Source organism: Oryctolagus cuniculus, chromosome 3 (genome assembly GCF_964237555.1).
Source record: "Oryctolagus cuniculus chromosome 3, mOryCun1.1, whole genome shotgun sequence".
NCBI classification, from domain to species: Eukaryota; Metazoa; Chordata; class Mammalia; order Lagomorpha; family Leporidae; genus Oryctolagus; species Oryctolagus cuniculus.
In genome coordinates this window covers 142,401,289-142,426,583 of record NC_091434.1, presented here as the reverse complement: position 1 = coordinate 142,426,583, position 25,295 = coordinate 142,401,289, and the positions used below count along the sequence as shown (strand labels likewise).

At 39.9% G+C, this 25,295-nt stretch overlaps 1 protein-coding gene across 8 annotated transcripts in view; it reads right to left on the bottom strand.

Annotated features, from left to right (window-relative positions):
• Positions 1-25,295, bottom strand: part of PHTF2 (putative homeodomain transcription factor 2) — a 133,023-nt gene that overhangs the window by 3,386 nt on the left and 104,342 nt on the right. For all 8 annotated transcript variants that reach the window (XR_011387393.1, XM_002712019.5, XM_051849727.2 and 5 more), the window contains 6 exons: positions 16,723-16,851; positions 14,724-14,996; positions 14,368-14,499; positions 10,450-10,536; positions 4,646-4,801; positions 2,114-2,209 (listed from right to left, as the gene is read on the bottom strand). Coding sequence is in view for 7 of the 8 variants with exons in the window: in XM_002712019.5 (XP_002712065.2) it covers positions 2,114-2,209; positions 4,646-4,801; positions 10,450-10,536; positions 14,368-14,499; positions 14,724-14,996; positions 16,723-16,851 (873 nt within the window). In the remaining variant the exon portion in view is untranslated. The remainder of the gene's footprint in view (positions 1-2,113; positions 2,210-4,645; positions 4,802-10,449; positions 10,537-14,367; positions 14,500-14,723; positions 14,997-16,722; positions 16,852-25,295) is intronic.

Below are 25,295 nucleotides of genomic sequence, written 5' to 3'. Positions count from 1 at the left end.
GAATGATCAGTGAAGTATTGGTCAGGTAGTTATGCAGAGGTTAGAGAGCTTTTATTCAGTTTAAGAGTTAGAATAGACATTGTGGAGGAATTAAAAACTGAAATAGCCAACTTTTCTGACAATATCAATACATATGTTAAAATTTCCCTTTAAGGTAATTCATTTTCAAATATATGATTCGAACATTTAAAATTCTTCCACAGGCCAGGCCTCATTGTAGGCTCTGGGAAACCAGTCTCTAAGCTGAGGGACCTTACTGTGGTAAGACATATACATAATTCAAAGGACCGCCCTTTGAATTACAGAGAAATGGATCCTAAGCAGTGGGGCCATAAGGAGAAAGGGTTATCAGACATCTGAGAACACAGCACATTTGAACTGCTGCAGGATACTGAGCATGGTTACAGCCCAGGGACAAGGGAGGCAGCACTCCAAACGCACAGTTAGCTCCGTAAGTCAGGGTCACTCCACTCTTTGGGCAGACTGTGGATAGATTGACACTAAAGGAATTTAAGCAGGGGACAGCACATCAGATGTGCGTGCATGTGAGAAAGAGCACTGGGTCAGCAATGTGGAAGGAAGATTAGCGAGCAGAAAGGCCAGACGCCAGCACAGTTTTTAAGGAGTTCAGGGTATCAAAATCATAAGTGAGACAAGGAGCTCACAAAAGAAAGGATTAACAGGCAAGACTGGATGAAGTGGAAGATAGCTTAGGGTTGAATCAGCAGGCCTGAGAACCAGAGAAGGGAGAGGGAGCAGGTTCAATCCACATTAAGCATCAGGTTTTGGACTAGGAGACAATATATGCTAACCTTTGTATTTCAGTTACTTTCATATTTCTCTAAGACTGTTACTGCTTTTTAAGTCTCACATGTACAGGCCTCTCTTGTCTAACACAATGGAAAGTCAACATACAAGTATCAAGCAAACACAAAACTATTAATTCAAGATATCTTTGGAAACTTATAAATAATTCAAAGAATTATATTCAACTGATTATGAAACTGAGATTTAAAATATTTTCCTGATGTGGGTATCTGGTACGTTAGTTTAGATGCCACTTGGGAAAGCCACAAACCATATTGGAGGCCCCGGGTTCAAGTCCCAGCTCTGATTTCAATCCAGTTTCTTGCTAATGCTTACCCTGGGAGGCAGCCAGTGATGACTCAAGTACATTGGTCCCTACCACTCATGTGGGAAACTGGGATGGGTTTCACACTCTTGGCTTTGGCCTGGCCCAGTCCTAGCTGTTACGGGCATTTGAAAAATGAGCCAGTGATGAAAGATGTCTCTCTCAACCTCTCTCTTTTGAATAAGATAAAATTTTCCTCTTTTTTTTTTTTTTTTAAATTTATTTGACAGGTAGAGTTATAGATAGTGAGACAGAGAGACAGAGAGAAAGATCTTCTTTCCATTGGTTTACTCCCCAAATGGCTGCCACGGCTGGCACTGTGCCGATCCAAAGCCAGGAGCCAGGTGCTTCTTCCTGGTCTCCCATGCGGGTGCGGGGGCCCAAGGACTTGAGCCATCCTCCATGGCCCTTCCGGAACACAGCAGAGAGCTGGAATGGAAGAGGAGCAACCAGGACTAGAACTCGGTGCCCATATGGGATGCCAATGCTGCAGGCAGAGGATTAACCAAGTAAGCCACAGCGCTGGCCCCCAAAATTTTCCTCTTAAGAGAAGCATTACTAATAGTATAAAACAGCAATAAAATAGTCATTAAATCATCCCAAATGATTAAATCAAACATTCCAAAATTATGATAGTTTTGATTTTTACAAAATGTCTTATAAATGAAATGCTTATTCATATTAACATCAAATCTTCTGGTCTGAAATTTATTTAAGTTCTATGAGGCATAAATTTCCAATGATGTCAACCTCGACAATTCTCTAAAATCTTAATACACAATTTTCAAGAAATTATTTATATTAGTTTATCTTGGCAATGAGAATTACAATGTAAACTGCATGAATGTGCCCAAACACAATCCGGAAACAATGTGGGTAATCATGAAAACTAAATAAGGGTAGGATCTTCAGAGACAGAGGGCTGAGATATGGTATGAACACAGTTACTGTATATTACATCGTTTTCAATCTTATTCTTACCTTTAGCAATTTAGTAGCCAGTTTTAAAACATTATTCACTAGAGTCAGTTCTTCTTTTTTATTAGGTTTCTTCTCCATTTTCAAGTACAGGTTTATCTTTCATTAAAAAAAGATTAATAAAATTCTTAAAATTATATCACATATACATTTTTTTCAACTTTTAACTTTTGGATTGTAGTGACTTTTCCCCCCATAACCTCTCTCCCACCAACAACCATCCATCTCCCACTCCCTCTCCCATTCCATTCTTCATCAGGATTCATTTTCAATTATCTTTATATACAGAAGATCAACTTGGTATGTACTAAGTAAAGATTTCAACGGTTTGCACCCACACAGATACACAGAGTATAAAGTACTGTTTAAGTAGTAGTTTTACCGTTAATTTGCATAGTACAACACATTAAGGACAGAGATCCTACATGGGGAGTAGGTGCACAGTGACTCCCACTGTTAATTTAACAATTGACACTCTTATTTATGAAGTCAGGCTCCTGTCATGAGCTGCCAAGGCTATGGAAGCCTCTTGAGTTCACAAGTCCCGATCTTATTTAGACAAAGCCATAGTCAAAGTGGAAGTTCTCTCCTCCCTGCAGAGAAAGGTACCTTCTTTTTTTTTTTTTTTGACAGGCAGAGTGGACAGTGAGAGAGAGAGACAGAGAGAAAGGTCTTCCTTTGCCGTTGGTTCACCCTCCAATGGCCGCCGCACCGCGCTGATCCGATGGCAGGAGCCAGGAGCCAGGTGCTTTTCCTGGTCTCCCATGGGGTGCAGGGCCAAGCACCTGGGCCATCCTCCACTGCACTCCCTGGCCACAGCAGAGAGCTGGCCTGGAAGAGGGGCAACCAGGACAGAATCCGGCGCCCCAACCGGGACTAGAACCTGGTGTGCCGGCGCCGCAAGGCGGAGGATTAGCCTAGTGAGCCACGGCGCCGGCTCAGGTACCTCCTTCTTTGATGGCCCGTTCTTCCCGCTGGGATCTCACTCACAGATCTTTCATTTAGGTCATTTTTTTGCCACAGTGTCTTGGCTTTCCATGCCTGAGAAACTCTCATGGGCTTTTTAGCTGGATCCGAATGCCTTAAGGGCTGTTTCTGAGGCCAGAGTGCTTTTTAGGACATTTGCCATTCTATGAGTCTGCTGTGTATCCTGCTTCCCATGCTGGATTGTTCTCTCCTTTTTAATTCTATCAGTCATTATTAGCAGACACTAGTCTTGTTTATGTGATCCCTTTGATGCTTAATCTTATCATTATGATCAATTATGAACTGGAACTGATCACTCTGACTAGTAAGATGGCATTGGTATATGTCACCTTCACAGATAGATTTTTAAAAGGATTTGAGTGGCCCACCTGCATAGTTCCCTTCTTTGACAGATGGGCCTGTGGAGAAAAGGCCAGGGCAACAGTGCTCACCTACTTTCTCTCCCCTTCCTAACCCTAAACCAAAGCTGGTCAATACATGAACTGGTGGGACTGATACAGGATCTGCCAAAAATGGCAGGAACAGGAACTGAAAAATCAGTAAACTCTATGGCAGAACTCATTCTAAGGTAAATCAAAACCACATATAAGCCACAATTATAGGAGAGAAAGGCCATGGGAAGAAAGGTGCAGGGAAGAGCAGCAATGAGAAGACATCAGTCTCAGAGTGAACTGGAGGAGGTAGTTAACTTGGGCCAACTCCATGAAGCCCAAGTACATTTAGACTTCCTTAAAGACCTTGATCGTTGTTGGCAAATCTCCCCTTTCCCTTTAACTGAGCTCATTTGACAGCTATTGATTTTTAAAAGTCAAATTATCCTTAATGAGAATATTCATTGCTAATAAGTTCCTTTATATAATTCCTATGAAATGGTGGAAGAAGCTATTTAAGAAATTCATACAAAGTAAATTAACCATCAAGATTATTATGCTATATTCTATTAAATAACAATTCAGACTTATTTCCATGCAGATTTGCTACACTGCAAAGCAAACATATTCCACTGATGGTTTAAAACACATCATTTCAGCCGGTGCCACAGCTCACTAGGCTAATCCTCCGCCTTGCGGCGCCGGCACACCGGGTTCTAGTCCCGGTCGGGGCACCGGATTCTGTCCCAGTTGCCCCTCTTCCAGGCCAGCTCTCTGCTATGACCAGGGAGTGCAGTGGAGGATGGCCCAAGTGCTTGGGCCCTGCACCCCATGGGAGACCAGGAAAAGCACCTGGCTCCTGCCTTCGGATCAGCGCGGTGCGGCGGCCATTGGAGGGTGAACCAACGGCAAAGGAAGACCTTTCTCTCTGTCTCTCTCTCTCACTGTCCACTCTGCCTGTCAAAAAAAAAAAAAAAAAAAAATTCTATAGATGGTATTTCCTTCTTGTCAAATTAAAATGGGACATAAAGACAGATGAGATCTAAACTCAAGGAGAAACACTGAGGAGTCTTATGTCTTATCAAAAGCATAAATGGCTTCATTCAAATAAAACATCTTCCTGAAACCATTTTAACTTAATATGTAGATTACAGACATTAATTTATAACATACTCACCTGTTCAGTAAGTAATATTGAGGTATTGCTATATTTTTTACTTGTTTCTGATCCAAGAGTAACAAATCTCAGGAGAAAAAGTGTTAACGAGATGCACCAGATTACTAGTTCCCAATTGTAGTGACAATCAAGGAAGATCTCATGAACATGAAGCAACTGAAAGTAAACAAAAAAAAAGACAATATGAAGCAGCAGTGTGACACAAACAATTCCATTTCCAGAGAAAAAGACATTTTACTTCATACACATTGTTCATAAGTGTAATAGGACATTTTCATGTTATATTTAAGGGAGGGTGTTTTCTATTCTTTATTACAAAATATTTTAAGTATATCAAAAGTATAATGTACTCAATAGCCATGGGATCTAGACCCTGTTTTGTCAAATCTTGCTATTCTGCAATATTTCTTTCAGATTTTTGACAAATAAAATATCATAGATTCCGTCAAAATACCTTTAATCTTTTCCTTGTCTTTCATTTCTCTCCCCTACCCCTGCCTCACAGCAGAGGAATGACTGTGCATTTATCTCTTCAATACACAAGTTATTTCACATATACTTTAATTTTTATATTTTATATAAAGGTTATCATATTTTTATCCATACTCTGCTTCAATCTGTTTTTCTTTTTAAACACCGAACCTGGTTTTCAAGATTTGTCTGTTAACACAGCTCTAAATTTATTCATTTTAATTCCTTAAGATACTACAGTAAAAGAATCAACCACAATTTATTGGATTGCTCTACTAATTAACACTCATTTTGTTGCCAATTTTCCTTGTTACAAACAATGCTGCAGTAAGCATTCTTGTATTTGTCTCCTTGGGTACCCATGTAAGACTTTCTCTAGGACTTAACACCTAGGAGTAAGAACTGCGGAGTCCTAGGACAGTCACATCTCATTTGTTACTGCAAAGCCATCTGGAAAACAGTTAATAACCATTTATACTCTCAGCAGTGTATACATATCACAGGTCTCTGCCTTCAATTTTGTTTGAATTTATTATTAACTACCTTCTTAACATCTGCCAATCTGACGCACCTAAATACGTTCTCTCATTGCTTTCATTTTACTTTTCCTGATGCTGAGTGAGGATAAGCATGTTTCACATGCTTATTAGTAACTGGGTTTCCTCTCCTGAGTTCTTTCTATATTCTATATCCACTGTTTTCTGTCTCTGTTTCTCACTGGGTTGTGGAAGTTATTTCAGCTGGAATTTCTTTTTGTGTATGATGTAATTATATTTTACTCCAATCTTATTTTTCTATTATGGAAAGCCTTCCTCTGGTCATTTATAATGTCATCATATATTATGTTCTGACATGTGTGGATCTGTAGGACCCCCTGTCTCACTCCACTGGTCATTCTATATTTGTGTCAAAATCACAAAGTGTTTTGAAAATTTTAAAATTTTCAAGGCAAGGTAACTTGTTCTTCAAAGTTACCTGGATGATTCTTGTCTCTCTGGGCTTTGAGATGAATTTTAGAAAGCTTGCAGAATTTTCAAAAAATAAAAATATTTTATTTAATTGCATGAGATTCCAACTACTCCTTGAGCATAAATAACATGGATTCGAATCTTCCTATCTGTTAACATGGTATACTTTCTTTCCTAACTTTCAATAAAATTTTATCATATACCATATCATATCACATACCATAAGGTCCTACACAACTTTCTAAACACACACACACACACTCTGTTGCTACTGAAAATTACATATGTGCGTTAAGTAGCCCACATCCCATATTGGAGTGCCTGGTTTCAGACCAGCTATTCTGTTTTCAAATCCAGCTTCCTGCTACTGTGCATCCTGGGAAGCAGTAGGTGATAACTCAAGTACCTGGGTCTCTGGCAGCCTACAGCTCTACCTCTGATCCCGGGGAGGCAGTGAAAGATGGCCAACTGCCTCCACCCTTGATACTCACATGAGAGACCAGAATGGAGTTCCAGGCACCTGGTTTTGGCCTAGCCTAGTACCAGCCACTGCAGCCATTTGGGGAATGAACCAGTGGATAAGAGTTCTCTTTCTCCCTCACTCTCCCTCTCCCTCTCCCTCCTCTGCATCCCATTCCCTGTGTAACTTTGCCTTTCAAATAAATAAAATAAATCTTAAAAAAAAATCAATATAGTCCTCAAAAAAACCTAAAATTTCAATGATAGTTTAATTCTGTTTTTTCTTTCTTTTAAAAAATTTTATTTTGAAAGAGTTAGCGAGAGAATGAGAGAAAGACAGGGAGAGAGGTCTTCCATCTGCTGGTTCATTCCCCAAATGGCTACAATGGCCAGGGCTGGGCCAGGCCAAAGCCAGGAGCCAAGAGCTTCTTCTAGGTCTCCTACTCAGGTGGCAGAGGCCCAAGCATTTGGGCCATCTTCCACTGTTTTTACCAGGCCATCAGCAGGGAGCTGTATCATAAGTAGAGCAGCCAGGACATGAACCAGCACTCATCTGGGATGCCAGTGTTGCAGGTGGATGCTTTACCCACTACACCACAATGCCAGCCCCTTTGTGCTTTTCTTTTAAAAATTTGTTACTTATCTTTTAAAAGTTTCCAGATGGAGGCAGGTGCAGTTGCACAGCAGGTTGAGCTGCTGTTTGGGATGAGTGCATCCCATTTCAGAGTGACGGTCTGAGTCTTGACTACTCTGCTTTGACCCAGCTCCCTGACAATGAATGCCTCTGGGATGTATTGGAGGAATTTAATCTCTGCCACCCACATGGGAAACCTTGATGGAATTCCTGGCTCCTGGCTTTGGCCTGGTCCAGCTCAACTGTTGTAGGCATTTAGGGAGTGAAACAGCAGATGGAAGATCTCACTCTCTGTCTCCCCCTTTCTCTGTCACTCTGTCTTTCAAACAACAACAAATAAATCAATCTTCAACATTTTTTCCAAAAAAAGTGAGTTTTTTTGTTGCTGTTATTGTTTTTTATTTTGACTGTGTCACAGCTACATCATGTTATATAAATGGTTATTTGGTATTAGGAGAAAATGACTTTGTCGTTTAGGCCATGGGAGTTTTAGGAACTATGTTTGTGCCTGTAGAGAATTCCATCAATTCAGGAAAATTCTTAGCTGTTATTTCTCCAAATGCTTCTCTTCCCTATTCAATCTTCCTCCTGGAATTTTTATCAAACATAACAGAGTCCTTCAAAAACTTCACTGAAAATGGAATTAAAATTTTATTTTTGTTGTTGCCAAAAAGCTTGAAATTAATGTATCGTTTTCTCATTTAATGACTTTTTCAAGAAGCCTCCTATGCATGGATTTCAAACATTTTTTGCAGGGTTGGGCCTGTGTCATAGTGGGTGAAGCCACTGCTTGTGATACAGGCATCCCACACTGGAGTGCTGGTCTGAATTCTGGATGTTCTGCTTCTGATCCAGCTTTCCGATAATGCACCAGGAAGGTGGCAGGTGATGATCCAAGTACTTGGCCCCTACCACTCACGTGGGAGATCTAAATGGAGTTCCTGGCTCCTGGCTTTGATCCGGACAAGACCTGGCTGTTGCAGTCATCAGGGGAGTGAACCAGCAGATGGAACACGTTCCCCTTGCGTCCCCCGCCCCCATAAAAAACTTCCTTTTGCACCAAAATAATTTCATCTTTTACTTCCATTTCCCATGAACTTTTTGAAGTACTCTCATATGCTAGACTGCCCACCTATGTCTTAACGCTTTCCCCATTTCCCCTTTTCATCTCTGACCTGCATTCCAGGTCACTTCTTCCATCTCTCGGTTCACTAAATGTGTCTTTAACTGCCTTTATTTATTCAGTTCATTGATTTTAATATTAATGATTGTATTTTTCATTTCTCTGAAGTACCATTTGGTTATTTCCCAAATCTATGTTTTTCCCCCATTGTGTTACCTATGTCTTTAATCATTTTAAATGAACTTATAGTTTCTGTAAGATCAGTCTATTAATCCAGCTGTTGGCTTGCTGACAGACAGTGATGGACTACTCCTCACTCTTCTGCAACCTGAGAGGTTTGACCTGCAGAAATCCAGTGAGATCCAAACTGCAGTCACATTCTCCAGAACAGTTTTAGTTTGGCTTCTGTAGGGTCTCGCGGTGTCCAGAACCTCTTTGTTAACTTCTTGACATGGGAGCAGGAAAAGATGTTCTCAGGCTGCCACAGTATTAGTGCCTATCTCTGATTGCTTTGGTTTTTGGCTTTATGTTCATTTTTGGCCATTACTGTCTTGTGAAGCTACATAGGTATACAATATGGATGTTAAACTGCTAACAAAGGGCGTTGGTGCTGTGGTATAGCAGGTAAAGCTGCTGCAGGCAGTGCCAGTATCCCAAATAGGGGCTGGTTCTAGTCTGGCTGCTCCACTTCTGATCCAGCTCTCTCCTAAGGCCTGGGAAAGCAGTAGAAGATGGCTCAAGTCCTTGGGCCTCTGCACCCACTCCTGGCTCCTGGCTTCAGATTGGCCCAGCTACAGATATTGCGGCCACTTGAGAAGTGAGCCAGTGGATGGAAGATGACCTCTCTCTCTCTCTCTCTCTGCCTTGCAAATAAATAAATACATCTTTTAAAAAAAACCCACACTGGCCAGCGCCGCGGCTCACTAGGCTAATCCTCCGCCTATGGCTCTGGTACTCCAGATTCTAGTCCCGGTTGGGGCACTGGTTCTGTCCCGGTTGCTCCTCTTCCAGTCCAGCTCTCTGCTGTGGCCCGGGAGGGCCATGGAGGATGGCCCAAGTGCTTGGGCCCTGCACCCGCATGGGAGACCAGGAGGAAGTACCTGGCTCCTGGCTTCGGATTGGCGCAGTGCTGGCCGTAGTGGCCATTTTGGGGGGTGAACCAGCGGAAAAAGGAAGACCTTTCTCTCTGTCTCTCTCTCTCACTAACTCTATCTGTAAACACACACACACACACACACACACACACTAACATAGGTATATTTAAAAAGCTAGGTTTTTGTCCTTCCAGAGTCATTTGGTGCTTTACAGCAGAAAAATTTTCAGATAAGCTACCTATGTCATACTACTTGAAACAGAAATTTGCATTCCATTTTATAGGACAGAATATATCCTTTTTGACAGGCAGAGTTAGTGAGAGAGAGAGTGAGAGAGAGAAAGGTCTTACTTTTTCTGTTGGTTCACCCCCCAAGTGGCCACTACGGCCGGCGCTGCGCCAATCTGAAGCCAGGAGCCAGGAGCTTCCTCCTGGTCTCCCATGTGGGTGCAGGGCCCAAGCACCCAGGCCATCCTCCACTGCCTTCCCAAGCCACAGCAGAGAGCTGGACTGGAAGAGGAGCAACCGGGACAGAATCCGGCGCCCTGACCGGGTCTAGAACCCAGAGTGCTGGTGCCGCAGGCAGAGGATTAGCCTATTGAGCCGCGGCACTGGCCCTGAATATATCCTGAGATACTTCTGTGCTTCTTAACTAGTCTGGGAACTGTTTTCACTGAGAACTTATTTTCAGGGCACATAAGTCATAGTGACAATACAGAGATAAAAAATAAAATATACTAAATGTGAATAAATCAAAGATTCATGGAACAACTTCATAACTCTACTGACTCATGTTTGTTTTGGGAAATAATCAGATAGATTCTAGATAAGAATGAATTATTACATGTTTATTTAACAGACATTTGAGCATATGCCTACTGTTTATGACAGAGATGAACAGATGCATTTATTTATTCTACCAAAAAAATCTGCAAAAAGTCAGTTTCAAAACTTGGCTAACTAGGCTCAGCTATATGATTACTCTTCTTATTTATTATTAGAAATAATCTTCACTTTTGTATGTGTTTAAGTTCTACATGGAACAAGGTAACTCACCTGTGCACAACAGATGAACACAACTGAAATAGTCAACAAGAAGGCAGATGAAACTATTACATCAACTGATCTCTGAGGACCTCGACGCTGCGGGGAGAGAAAAGGGAAAATACCTGTAAACAGATTTACTAATCAGCAGCGAATCCCTATGCTTTCAGTCAACGTGCTGACCCATCACTGTGGGTTGATCACAGCTTACAGTGTTGAAATAGACCTAATGGGTCAGATAAATTTTAATTAAGTGTTAACTCTTTACTGAGGAGTTGCAACATAGTGAAAATATCTATAAACAGTATAGAATTTTTATCATAACTTTCAAATCTTTCATTTTTTCAGACATTAATCATTTACTTAATGAATGTTTCTTGAGCACTAGCTCAAAACGAGGCATTGTGCTAAGTTCTAGAAACACAGCACAAAACAAAACAGACACAGTCCCTATCTTTACAGGAACTAGCAGGAGAACGAGACATCAAGACCACAGCTACAGATATATGTGATAAGCTGTATTGGGTGCTATGAAAGACAAGTATAAGTAAGATGCTTTGAGATAAGTGGCAGGGGGACTTCATTTAGATCTGAGATTTATGGGGCTGGCATAGTGGTGCAGTGGGTTAAGCAGCCACTGCAATGCTGGCATCCCATTCTGCACTGCTGGTTTAAGCTCCAGGGGCTCTGCTTTTGATCCAGCTCCCTGCTAAGCATTTGGGAAAGTACTTGGTTCAGCTGTGCTGCAGCCATTTGGAAGTGAACGTGTGAATGAGACTTCTCTCTCTGTCAAATAAATAAATAACACTTAAAAAAATATATATATTTGGGATTTAGCAGGGGGCCTGAAAGATCTCCCTACGAAAGAGATATTTACACCATTCTAAAGGGCAGGAGCAAGAAGGCACAGGGTGGTGTTTTAGGCAGAAGGCAGAGCATGTGCAAGAGCAGCTAGCAGGAACCATGACTGTATATGTAAAGAACTGAAGCGCTCTAGTATGCTGTAATGTAGAAGCTGGGGAAGAAAGTGTTTTTTTAAAATATGACAAGACAGGAGGAGCCAGATCATAGAGGGCACTGTAAACCATGTTAAAATTCTGTTCTTTGGGTCTGGCACTATGGCGAAGCAGGTAAAGTGTTGCCTGCAGTGCCGGCCTCCCATATGGACGCCGGTTCGAGTCCCGGCTGCTCCACTTCCTGATCCAGCTCTCTGCTATTGCCTGGGAAAGCAGTAGAAGATGGCCCAAGTCCTTGGGCCCCATACCCATGTGGGAAGACCTGGAGGAAGCTCCTGGTTCTAGATTGGCACAGCTCCGGCCACTGAGGCCAACTGGAGAATGAACCAGCTGATGGAAGATCTCTCTCTGCCTCTCCTCTCTCTATGTAACTTTAACTTTCAAATAAATAAATATATAAATCTTTAAAAAAAAATTCTGCTCTTTATCCTAGGAGAAATAAAGAACCTCCAAAAGTTTTAAGAATTGTTCCTGAATAGCTAAAGCAATCTTATACAACAAAAACAAAGCCAGAGGCATCACAATACCAGATTTCAAGACATACTTCCAGGCAGTTATAATCAAAACAGCACGGTAATGGTACGAAAACAGATGGATAGACCAATGAAGAGAACAGAAATGCCAGAAATAAATCTAAGCATCTAGAACCCACTTATATTTGACAAAGAAGCTAAAATCAATCCTTGGAGCAAGGACAGTCTCTTCAACAAACGGTGCTGGGAAAACTGGATTTCCACATGTAGAAGTATGAAGCAGAAGTATGAAGCAAGACCTCTACCTTACACCTTACACAAAAATCCATTCAAGGGGCCAGCACTGTGGCTAAGCAGGTAAAGCTGCTGCCTGGAGTGCCAGTATCCAATCTGGGTTCCAGTTTGAGTCCTAGCTGCTCCACTTCTGATCCAGCTCCCTGCTATGGCCTGGGAAAGATGGCTCAAGTCCTTGGGCCCCTGCACCCACATGGGAGACCTGAAGGAAGCTCCTGGCTCCTGGCTTCAGATCAGTGTAGCTCTGGCTAATGCAGTCAATTGGGGAGGGAACCATCGGATGGAAGATCTCTCTCTGCCTTTGTCTCTCTGAAACTCTGCCTTTGAAATAAATTAAAAAATTTTTCAAAAAAATCCACTAAAAATGGATTAAAGACCTAAATCTATGACTTGATACCATCAAATTATTAGAGAACATAAGAGGCAACTGCAGAAGATGATTGATGGTTTCAATTAGAGTGGCAAAAATGTCAACAAAGAGAAATAAATGAACTCAAGATACATTTTGTAAGCAGAAGGGATAGGAATTGATGATAAACTGGATGCCAGAACTGCTATAAAGGCTAATTCTTAGGTCTGGGTTTCCATGTTTCCTTCACTGAAATGTGAGCTCCTAAGGCTAGGACTTTATTTATTTCATCAACAGTGAGTTAACGATGAACATTAAATAAAGGTTTATGGAATAAAATCATCAATACCTACTTAGGACTGAAAATAAAGGGAAATTTTGCATGGATTGTCACTAATCCAAGAAACAAAGATCATACTCCTTCTTCCACGAGACAGAAATGTCACAGCAAGGAAAAATAATCTATGCCAATTTGCATCATTTCCCAGTGGAGACTAAATGAGTTGAGTTTAACAAGTTAAATTAATGACATTTGACTTGAGTTGTAAAGATGCTTGTGTCCTGCGCTGGAGTGCTTGGGTTTGAGCTCCAGCTCCTGATTCCAACTTCCTGTTAACACGTACCTCGGGAAGCAACAGTGATGACCCAAGTGGTTGCAGTCCTGCCGCCTAATTGGGAAAACCTGGATTGAGTTTCAGGCTCTCAGGTAGGCTGGGGCTACTGAGGACATCTGAGGAGTGAGTGAACCAGCAGATAGGAGAGGGCTATCTCAAATTAAATATATATATATATATATATACACACACACATATATATATATAAAACCAAATTTTAAAATATAGGGTAAAAATAGTACAAACTTTAAAGAAACTCTGTTCATTGAATTAAAAATCTAGGTGTGGGGTCGGCATTGTGATATAGCAGTTAAAACCACTGCCTGAGACACTGGCATCCCATATGGGCATTGGTTAGTCTCCTGGCTGCTCCACTCCGATCCAGCTCCCTGCTAATGTGGAAGATGGCACAAGGGGCCCTGCATCCACATTGGAGACCCAGATGATGCTCCTGGATTCGGTCTGGTCCAGCCCTGGCTGTGGTGGCCATTTGGGGAGTGAACCAGTGGATGGAAGACCTCTCTCTGTGTCTCTTCTTCTCTCTAACTCTTTCAAATAAATAAATAAATCTTAAAAAAGAAAAAGGATCTAGGTATACCAGAGAATATTGGTCTTTGAGTCAACTTCTGTAAGACAGGTAAATGTTGGGAATAAGCACCTTTGAACCAATATGATTATCCATATGTAATGAAACCTGATGTTACTTAATGCAACAACAAAAAATCCTCAGGAAAAAAAAAGTGTTTTACTAACATTAATGCATATGTTTCTTTTTCTCAGAACTCCAGAGTTTTTATATCTTATTTCCATAAGTAGGAAAATTACTTAAAAGATTAAAGGGAAAGAACAACATAAAAACAATGACTTGAAATTGCAAGTTAAATATTTTAACATAGTAATAGCTCATTTCAGTAAGAAGGCTCAGGGTTAGTGTTTTTTTTTAATTATTATTATTATTATTGGTGTTTTTTTTAATTATTATTATTATTATTATTATTATTATTATTTTTTAAGTGGTGAGCTCCCTCTGCTGGTTTGTGATAACTTTCAAGAGCAGAAACAAAATCAATCTAGATTTTGAATCAATTGGTGACTACACAACAGACACACCCATGTCGACAACAAAAATGGACCCATCAGAGGCAGTTAACACAGAAAGAGTACTTCTATCACTACCATTCTACCTTCAGATAGGAACGGAGAGATAGCCACATTTTTATATTCTGGACTTTCTTCAACCGGAAATGAGGAACCTCAGATTTTCGAGCTCTCCTTGCAGATGTTAAATGTCCGAAGAGTTTTGCAAAAAGTAATCGCTAAAAAAAGATTAAGATGTGGATTAGCTTTCAAGTAGATTATCACAGAAAAATGCCAACAAAATATGGCTTGTTATGGTTTTATTTGGTTAGATATTATAAAAGCAAAACAGAAACAAAATTAGGTCAAATGGTTTAATGAAATACTAAAATACTTCAGGAGTGTTTTGAATATTACAGAAAGAATATAGTATTTTTTATTTAGAAGTACAAATTATACTCACCTGTTTATAAGTTCTTTCTGCTACACAGAGCAAAAAAAAGAAAATCCACACCAGAGACACACGAACCACAAAACTTATTAAAACCATAGAAAGAACTATCACGTCTTCATTAGAACCAAACGCAATCACATAAAGTTCTGAAGCGGAGTGTGTTGTGAGTTGTTCCAAGTCTGTGGCTTGAGAGAGTCGGAAAACAAATGGAGTTAAACCCAGGATTAGGGAGATTACATTCCCAAAAATCTGGTATCCTATTCCTGGTATATGGCTGTTCACCTTGAGGGAGCCGGGAGGAAAGAGAAAAACAAGGGGAAAAAATGTACAGAAATGTTATCTATAATGAAATGAATACAGTAAAATCAATAAAAAAATAAGTGTTATTTTACTTATAACAATGAGATCATTTTGATAAAATACATTACTTTTAATAAATAATGAAACTGAAATCCTACTCAAGTTTGACAGCCTACTACACACAAAATATCACTATTTCTTCAGTTTTTAAAATAATTCACTATTAAATCTCTAATGTGAAAGTATAGATGGTCTTAGTCTTATTCAGATCTTAAACAAAAATTTCATTGTATCTCATTATTTCAAGAAAGAAACAAAAAGAGAGGGGCAAGAGGGAAGGACAGAGTAGGAGAGAGAGAGGGAAAGGGGGTAGGGAGGAAGGGAGAATCATATCCTTAGAATTGTATCTATGAACTATATTGAATCTTAAAAACTAAAAATAAAAATTAATTTAAAAAGTATATGAGGCCAGTGTTGTGGCATAGCGGGTAAAGCTGCTGCCTGCAGTGCTGGCATACCATATAGGCAGCAGTTCAAGTACCAACTGCTCCACTTTTGATCCAGCTCTCTACTATGGCCTAGGAAAGTAGTAGAAGATGGCTCAAGTCCTTAGGCCCCTGCACCCTCATGGGATTTTGTGGCCAATGGGGAGTGAACCAGCGAATGGAAGACCTCTCGTTCCGCCTCTGCCTCTCTGTAACTCTGACTTTCATATCACCTTAAACCAAAATCTTCTTAGAAGAGAGAACATGATAGAGGAGCAAGCAAAGGAAGTGAAAAGGTTGGGAGATGACAAAAAGAATTTAAAAATATAGTAGTTTCCAATATACTACATTGATACAACGGAAAGAGATCTTAAATGTCATGTAGCTAACTTTTCATCATATTAGAAAGGAGATTACTCAAAGCTATTGCCAGCTCACAGTGAAGTCACAGAGTACAACTAGATCCAAGTCTGCAGAAACTCCCTAGTCAGCTGCTTCTAACTAACCACACTGAGGTATTTAGTAAGTACTATCTCAACTTCCAGACTGGATTATTTCAATTTCTGTTCTATGAAAAGTGTAGACAAGAGTTCTAGCATGATAATGCACCAAAGAACCAAATGCAATCACATAAACTTCAGGAGCCAAATGTGCTTCAGAAATTAAGAACTCAAAATTAGACCCTGGCTAATTGTCTAGAGAAATCAGGTAAATTTTAAAAAGTTGTAATTTCTGATGAACGTATAGTATTTGTACTATTTCTTTTCAAACCACTCAAGATCATTATCACTGTCATCATTACTTCTATATATTCAATAGGTAGACAAGTACGAATACAAATTATCTAGTTTAATTTTTATTTCTTTTACTTTTGAGTACTAATAAGCAAATGAGACAGTTAAATCTTTATCAATGTCCAAATAAATATTTAGCAGCTCCTCAAAATCATCCACCGAAAGCAACAGAAAGGATAACATAAAAGAGGAAGATTTTAAATTGCATCATATATTCTTGGTCAGAAGAATAAAAAGTCTAAAAGATGATAGTGGTTTGGTACAAATCATTGTTTAAATGACAGATGGGGGCAACTACACATAAATAACTTATTTTCAGGGTAAAGAAATCAGGTAAGTAGGTTATTAGTATAACATTCCAGTAATTATTTTATATGTTGATGACTAAATTTTACCTTTGAACTAGAAGAATAAAACTTCCAAACTTACCCTGTTCATTATCATTCCACTGATTTCAAGCACAGACATGTCTGCTTTCTTACAGTCATTTCCTTCCCAGACTATAGCACTTATTTTTTCTAAACCTGGGTGGGAACTATGGATCCAGGGCAAATGACTCTACAAGAAATAAAGAGAAATTGGTGAATATATTTACCACATTTCATAAATAAAAAAATATAAAAATCATTGAATACATTTATCATATTTTATAATTGGAACATACACATCTGTACATAACTATATACACACTATTCTAATGATACTATCTTAAAATTAATTAGCATATGCACTGAAGAGATTGCATAAGAAATTTCTTATGAAAACATGTTAAGAATTTTCTATAACAGATAGGTAACCTGTTAAGAAATAAACTAAGATTTGTCAGCGAAAGTACTTAGTTGTCAATCAGTCTACAAAGCTAACAACACAGTGATGTAAAAGACAAATCATTGTCAAACTGTTTAGGCTGATCATTGTCCAATTTATGATTATTCAATACAAAATAATGTGAAAGCTGAGATTTGACCCTCTCTGAAAGACTATATAGTGATACAGTTTTACCCCGGAAAGAGATTCTTCTTCACATTTATCTTTAACATCTGATTTAGTTAGTTTTCTGATACTTTACGTCAGCGTTTCTCCTAAGGATCAAATCAACTTTGGATAAAGCAAATATTGCAAGCTGAAGTACAAAGAACTAGAAATATTCCCCCAGGTAGAATAAAGTATTTTTTAATGTTTCAAGGGACAAAAGAGATTTAAAGGTTCAAAGATGAAAGCTTTAGTATGAGGGATCAGCTATTAAAGTTTGTTTGGATTTTTTTGATTGCTTTAGATCTATACATAGAAGGATAACACTTCAAAACATAATAGGTTAAAGACTGCAATAAAATTAATGAAACACTAACTTTACATAATCAGACTTTGGGAAGAAAAGTAACTCTGAAAGACTAGACCCCAAATAGGATGAATTTATTTTTTAGTTTATGTAACATCATTTCAAGCTTATACTTCTTTATTTATTTATTTTTTGACAGGCAGAGTGGACAGTGAGAGAGAGAGACAGAGAGGTCTTCCCTTGCCGTTGGTTCACCCTCCAGTGGCCGCCACGGCCGGCGCGCTGCGGCCGGTGCACGGCGCTGATCCGAAGGCAGGAGCCAGGTGCTTCTCCTGGTCTCCCATGGGGTGCAGGGCCCAAGTACTTGGGCCATCCTCCACTGCACTCCCGGGCCACAGCAGAGAGCTGGCCTGGAAGAAGGGCAACCGGGACAGAATCCGGCACCCCGACCGGGACTAGAACCTGGTGTGCCGGCGCCGCAAGGCGGAGGATTAGCCTAGTGAGCCACGGCGCTGGCCCAAGCTTATACTTCTTAAAGGACTAAGATATTTTACACACTTTATGCAAAGGACAGGTTAGAAATTCAGAGCAACTTCAGGAAAATTATCAATAGATCTTTGACATTCAAATTTTATAACACAATTCATTTAAAAATAACGTCTAACAATGAATCTACTCTGGTTATATTTATTCTTTGGAGGACAAAAGTGTGATTAAAATATGGTAAGGAAATATTTCTGTAAACTTAAGGATTCTAGTATTTTCTTCCTAGGGGAGTAAAGTTGCACTGATTCATGGCAACTAAGGTTGAGAAATAATAATAACATGCAAGAAAACAGAGGTGGGGAATTTTTATCTTTTCCAAAGGATTTTAATATCCATTTACTTTCATGGTATATATTTCATTATTTGAAGGCCATGACAGTTATGAGATATAGTTACTAAATATTACTTCAAGTGATACTGCATAATTTATGCTCAAACACAGTATCATTCTTGTTTTGGATAGAAGTAATTTGCACCAAAATATATATCAAACTTTCTCTAAAAGCTTAATATCTTAGAAACATAATGGAACAGAAAAGCTAAGAAACATGAAGTGTGAGAAACTGAATGGAAACAGCATGAAGCCTGAGCTGCAACAGATTTCAACCACTGACTGAGACTTCTTGTTCCGACTCTGCCAGTTACACCAAAAAAGGCTTTTAAATGTCAAAGAGAAGAAATGGGCGATCACGTTCTTCCCTGATCTTCCCTAACTACTCACTTTGCACCCAGCTAACTTCCCAGTTCTTTGACCCAGCGCTTGTTATCATCATCTTATTTCTAGAAATCCAAATACCAAGACAGAAGATGGCAATCACAAACTGGGGAAATTAGAAAGTGAATTAAAAGAACCTTTTATGTTGGTGAAACATGTACAGAAAACCAGTTTTGTTGAAACATGCAGTACCTTCAGTGTGTATCAGCAGCATCAGGCAATAATTTTTAAAGGCTCAGGCAAAGCATCAGAGCAAACAGTCCCACTCTTCATACTTCCACCACACAGTGGTCTATGAATGTTTTCCAACTAAAATTTGTAATTTTTCTAGTGACTGTTTTCTGTCTTCATCTAAAATCTCAACTGTTTTGCTCTTCATTCAAAACTGTTGAAAACCTGAGCATTTAAATGGTGGTAGGTTTTATTTCAAATAAATTCATTATGACAGTGATTTTACTGGTGTTTCCAATTGTGGAAAAAAGCTAGCTTTACCTACTGAAGGATGAATTTCACTTGAATGTGGTTTTACATATTATTATATACCCATTCATTACTAAAGAGAAAAAAACTCACGAAAATATTTGTAAAAAAAAAAGTAAGGAAATATTTCTTATCATTTACAAAGAAAATAAGACAAGCAAAACAATCAGATTTGGAAACATCCTGACTAGAACAGGCTAATTCAAATGCTCAGTGTTTCTTCATGAGTAGGGATTTTATTTATCTTTATGGTAGGCAGAAGGAGTTCTTTAAAACTAATGTAAATTGGGGCCAGCACTGTGGTATAGTGGGTAAAGCTGCCGATTGTAGTGTCGGCATCCCATATGGGTGCCGGTTCGGGTGCTGGCTCCTCCACTTCTGATCCAGCTCTCTGGTGTGGCCTAGGAAAGCAGAAGATGGCCCAAGTCCTTGGGCCCCTGCATCCCCATAGGAGATCCAGAGGAATCTCCAGGCTCCTGGCTTTGGAGCTCTGGCCAATGCTGCCATTTAATCAGCAGATGGAAGACCTCTATCTCTCTTTCTACCTCTGACTCTCTGTAACTGCCTTTCAGATAAATAAATAAATCTTAAAAAAAAAACAAATAGAAAACTAATGTAAACTTTGGCCACACAAGAAAATACTTTGGGGCCAGTGCTGTGGCATAGTGGGTAAAGTTGCTACCTGCAGTGCCAGCATCCCAAATGGGCGCCAGTTTGCATCCTAGCTGCTCAGCTTCTGATCCAACTCCCTGCTAATGCTGCTGGGAAAGCAGCTGAGGATGGCCCAGGTGCTTGGGCCCCTGAACCTATAGGGGGAGACCTGAAAGAAGCTCCTGGCTCCCGATTTGCCCAGCTCTGGCCATTGCAGCCATTTAAGGAGAAAACTAGCAGATGGAAGCTTTCTCTCTGAAATTCTGCCTTTCAAAGAAATAAGTAGATCTTAAAAAATAAAATAAAATAAAATACTTGGGAGATTTTCATTAAAAGGAGTCAATTTCTATTACTTAGCTATCAATAAAACTGAAAACTTGAGCTTGTGTTTTAATTTTTTTTGAAGCCTGAGAATAAGAAACATATATAAAATTGAGTTTTTAATAATCCAAAAACAAAACAAGTATATGCCTAGTACCATAATTAGACACGTATGATAGAACATTTAAAAATTTAACCTTACCAAAAACAAGAAAGTGACATGACAGACTTAAGGCCAATTTATTCTGTACGGACATTATAGAACACTAACGCAAATCATGTAGGGGCTACCATTGTGGCACAGTGGGTTAAGCCTCCCCCTGCAACACTGGCATCCCATATGAGCGCCAGTTTGAGTCCTGGCTTCTCTATTCCTGATCCAGCTTCCTGCTAACGTGCCTTGGAAACCAGCAGAAGATGGCCTGAGTGCTTGAGCCCCTGCCACCCACATAGGAGACCCAGATGGAGTGCCAGGTTCCTGGCTTCAGCCTGGCCAAGCCCAGGGCTTTGTGGCCATTTGGGGAGTAAACAGAAAATGGAGTATCTCTCTCTTTTGGTTTCTTCCTCTCTATCACTCTGCCTTTCTATTAAATATAAATAAATATTAAAAATAACCATTTAACAAAGGACTAATTGGCATTTTTTTTTAACAGGCAGAGTAGACAGTGAGAGTGAGAGAGAGAGAGAGAGAGAAAGGTCTTCTTTTGCCGTTGGTTCACCCTCCAATGGCCGCCGCGGCCGGTGCACTGCGCTGATCCGAAGGCAGGAGCCAGGTGCTTCTCCTGGTCTCCCATGGGGTGCAGGGCCCAAGCACCTGGGCCATCCTCCACTGCACTCCCTGGCCACAGCAGAGGGCTGGCCTGGAAGAGGGGCAACCGGGACAGAATCCGGTGCCCCGACCGGGACTAGAACCCCGTGTGCCGGCACCGCTAGGCAGAGGATTAGCCTATTGAGCCGCGGCGCCGGCTAATTGGCATGTTTTAAAAAATTTTTTGTTTCATACATTCAGTCAACAAATACTTATTTAGCACATACAATAAACCAAGAACTGTGTGATGTGACAATGAGCAAAAATCACATGGTCCCTACTTCCACGCTGCTATATGGTATCTCTGGGAAAATAACTCACAGGCATTTCCTTCAGCATCAGTTCTAGTTATTAGTCACAGGGGCTTAAATGAATATGCAGATGACTCACTCAACAACATAGATTGTTCACTGTGCACTCATTTCTACAAATCCAGGGAACATCTTCAACTACTCCCAGGGCCACACCCTGGACCTTGTCATCATACAGAATCGCTCTGCTTCTGAATGAATCATTCACCACAACCTCTGCCAGGTCTCTCAAACTTTCAGGTCTAACACATGTGCACTCCCTTGCACGTCCCTACCCTTCAATTCACAGCATCTCCATGGTTCCTTTCCTTCTCGATCTAACTTGTCTAGACTCCTACCGCATCCACTATTTCAGTCATCCCCTCGACTATCCCCTGAATAGCAACTATTTATCAAGTACCTACTCAGTGTGACTTGGGGCACATTTCTCAACTCTGAGCTTTGATTTTTTCATCTACAAAATAAAAAAAAAATAAACTACATTGCCACAGAATGTGAAAATTACGTGAGTTAATGCACCTACATTACTTTGCACAGTGCCTGGTGTATAGTAAATGTTCACTGAATGTTAGCTATTATTATAACTATATTCTAAGAGAATATCACATAACTGGGTGGAATCAACAACTACAAATTCATAGTTTCAAATTCCAGCTGGGCTCAACGACACGCCAGTATAATTCTTTTAACAGGTTCACTGGCTTGAATATGTCCTCATACACAATCTCACTCCCTCATCTCTACTACCTCTAAGTGATAACTTCAAGCCTTCACCATCAGCCACAGCTACTTTATCGTCTCCCTTCTTATGCCTTGGCCTCTTGCATCCAGACCAGAGATCATGAGACAGTAGCTCTCTCCTGATCTGGCTGCTATGCACTCCCTCCTGCTCCTATCTCAGCACAGGAGTGATCCTCTTCCTAACTGGAACCTCCAGAACCCTAAGAAACCAGACCCCACCAATCAACTTTTCTTTCTGCACCTCCGCAATGCTTCCCTACAAGCCTGCTCCTATATACGTAAATGTGCTCAGATATCTCACATTTTAGGGGTGGAGGCTGAAACACTTCTTCAACTCTATTCCTCCATCAGACTACTCATTTAATTCTCTACGAGCTTTCATACTCATGTTGCTTCTTTTTCTTTTTTTAAAGATTTTATTTATTTATTTGACAGAGTTACAGACAGTAAGAGAGAGACAGAGAGAAAGGTCTTCCTTCTGTTGGTTCACTCCCCAAATGGCCGAAACGGCTGGAGCTACACCGATCTGAAGCCAGGAGCCAGGTGCTTCCTCCTGGTCTCCCATGTGGGTGTAGGGCCCAAGCACCTGGGCCATCCTCCACTACCCTCCCGGGCCACAGCAGAGAGTTGGACTGGAAGAGGAGCAACCGGGACTAGAACTTGGCGCCCATTTGGGATGCCAGTGCTGCAGGCGGAGGATTAACCAAGTGCGCCACGGCGCTGGCCCCCATACTCATGCTTCTTAAACTACATTCCCCATTCTCAGCCCTCAACCTCCTGTAGTGAGGCTTCCTTTCTCAGGTCTCTTTTCCTATAGCCAAAGCCAAAACCAGTGAGTACTTTTTTAACTGAAACATTTCAATCAGAGAATGATAGTAACAGTCAGCTTTATCATATTTAAACTTTTCCTTGTATTTCCTCCAGATACTTTAATAAATAAAATATCACAGGTAAACTTGAAAATCATTTTGTATGGTTCTCTGTTCCATTCTCTTCCTTTATTCCCTTGGTCTAATACCCTAAATTTTATTATTATTATTATTATTATTCTCTTGTATGCTTCTACATCCCTAAATATATGCTTTTATCCAAACAATATGTAATATAGTTTGGCATGTTTTGAAGCTTTATATACATGATCTTCTATACAGCTTTGCAAGCTGTCTTTTTCATTCAAAAGTATGATTTATATTTCAATTTTATAAAGAAAGGAAGGAATGTTTTTAAAGATTTATTTTATCTACTTGAAAGCAGAGTTACAGAAAGAGTGGGAGAGCCAGAGAGATCTTCAACCCATTGGCTCATTTCCCAAATGGCTGCAACTGCTAGGGTTGGGCCAGGCTGAAGCCTGGTGCCTGGAACTCCATCCAGGTCTCCCATGTGGATTTTAGGGGCCCAAGTACTTGGGGCATCTTTCACTGATTTTCTAAGCACATTAGCAGGGAGCTGGATTGGAAGTGTAGCAGTTGGGATTTGAACCAGCATCCATATGGGATGACAGCATCACTGGTAGCAAGTTAATGTGCCACAATGCCAGCCCCTATATTTCAATTTCTAATGGAAAATTATATTCACAACTTACTCATGTTGACAGAACCAGCTAAATTCAATTTCACTGCTGCATCATTTCCTATCACTTACTAATTCTACTACTGCTGATAATTATGCTATTTTCAAATTCTCATCATGTACAACACAATTGTTATTTTTTACATGTCTCCTGGTGTCCATCTTCCAAAATTTCACTGGAATGAGGGTAAAAAGGTCTTCTAGTATGTAGAACTTAAATTTTACTACATAATGATAAACTGCTCTCCAAGGTTGTTGGTCAAATTTATACTAACATCAGTACTTAGAGTTCTTTCTTCATTCTTGCCAACACTGAAATTTAACATTTAAAAATTTTTATTATCTTATCAATATGAAATAGTACCACATTGCTCTAATTTATACTTCCCTGACTATAAGAAAACTATTTTTACTTATACAAGAGGCCTTCAAAAACTTCATGGAAAATTCACATTATCTTTTAATTTCATTTTCCATGAACTTTTTGATATTTCCTTAAATTTATTAGTCATCCAGGCAAATTGCCTGTGCACATCCTTACGTTCACTTTTCTACTGAGTCAATTGTCTTTTACTCACTCATCTGTAGGGGATTCTTAATGTGCTCTGTATAGAACAACTTTGATACTTAATGTGCTGTAAATATCTCCTCTCAGTCTGTAGCATAATTTTTAATAGCATTTAGGTTTCATTTGTAGCCCATAATTTTGAATTAAAAAATGTATTTATTTTCATTTTACTTGAAAGGCAGATAGAGAGACAGACAGAGATCTTCCATCCAATAGTTCATTCCCCAAATGCCCCCAACAGCCATGGCTGGGCTAGGCTGAAGCCAGGAGCCAGGAACTCAATCTGGTCTCCAGGGGAAAGGCAGTGCCCCATGTCCTTGAGCTATCATCTGCTGTCTCTCAGGGTGTACATTAGCAGGCAGCTGGATCAGAAGCAGAGGACCCAGGACTCACCAGTGGTATGCAGGAGTCCCAAGTGGCATCTTAACCCACTGCGTCAAACATCCACCACCAAAGCTTTTAAATTTTAAGATACTTAATATTTAAATGAACCAACCTTCTCATTTTGTTGTTTATATTTTTTATATCTGCTTTACAAAAATTCTCTTCTAAGGTAAAATAAAATATATTCTCATTTATTTTCTTTGAAATGTTTAAAGTTCTGCTTCTTTATATTTAGGAACTATCTGGAATGACTCACCCCCACATACTCCCTCCTTCCACCACTGATTTGTTACATATCAGGGATCCAGATCAGCATGCATCTATTTCCAGGTTTTCTATTCAGTTCTACTGGCCTATTTGTTTATACGTCCACATCACACTACCTTAAAGTATTAAACTTAACATGAATTTGAAACATTTAGCAGGTAAAGTTTACCCCTTGCTCTTAAAGACTGTTTTGCTCTTCAGCGTGGACTTTCAGTCTAAATCCAACCAAAAATATGCTGTTAGCATTTTATCACAAAAAACCATGATGAAAGGCATGTCCTGTCTTTCATAGAAATTTCATCGTCAAAAATCTAGCTCTAAATGGGGCCAGCGCTTTGGCACAGCGGGGTAAAGCCACCACC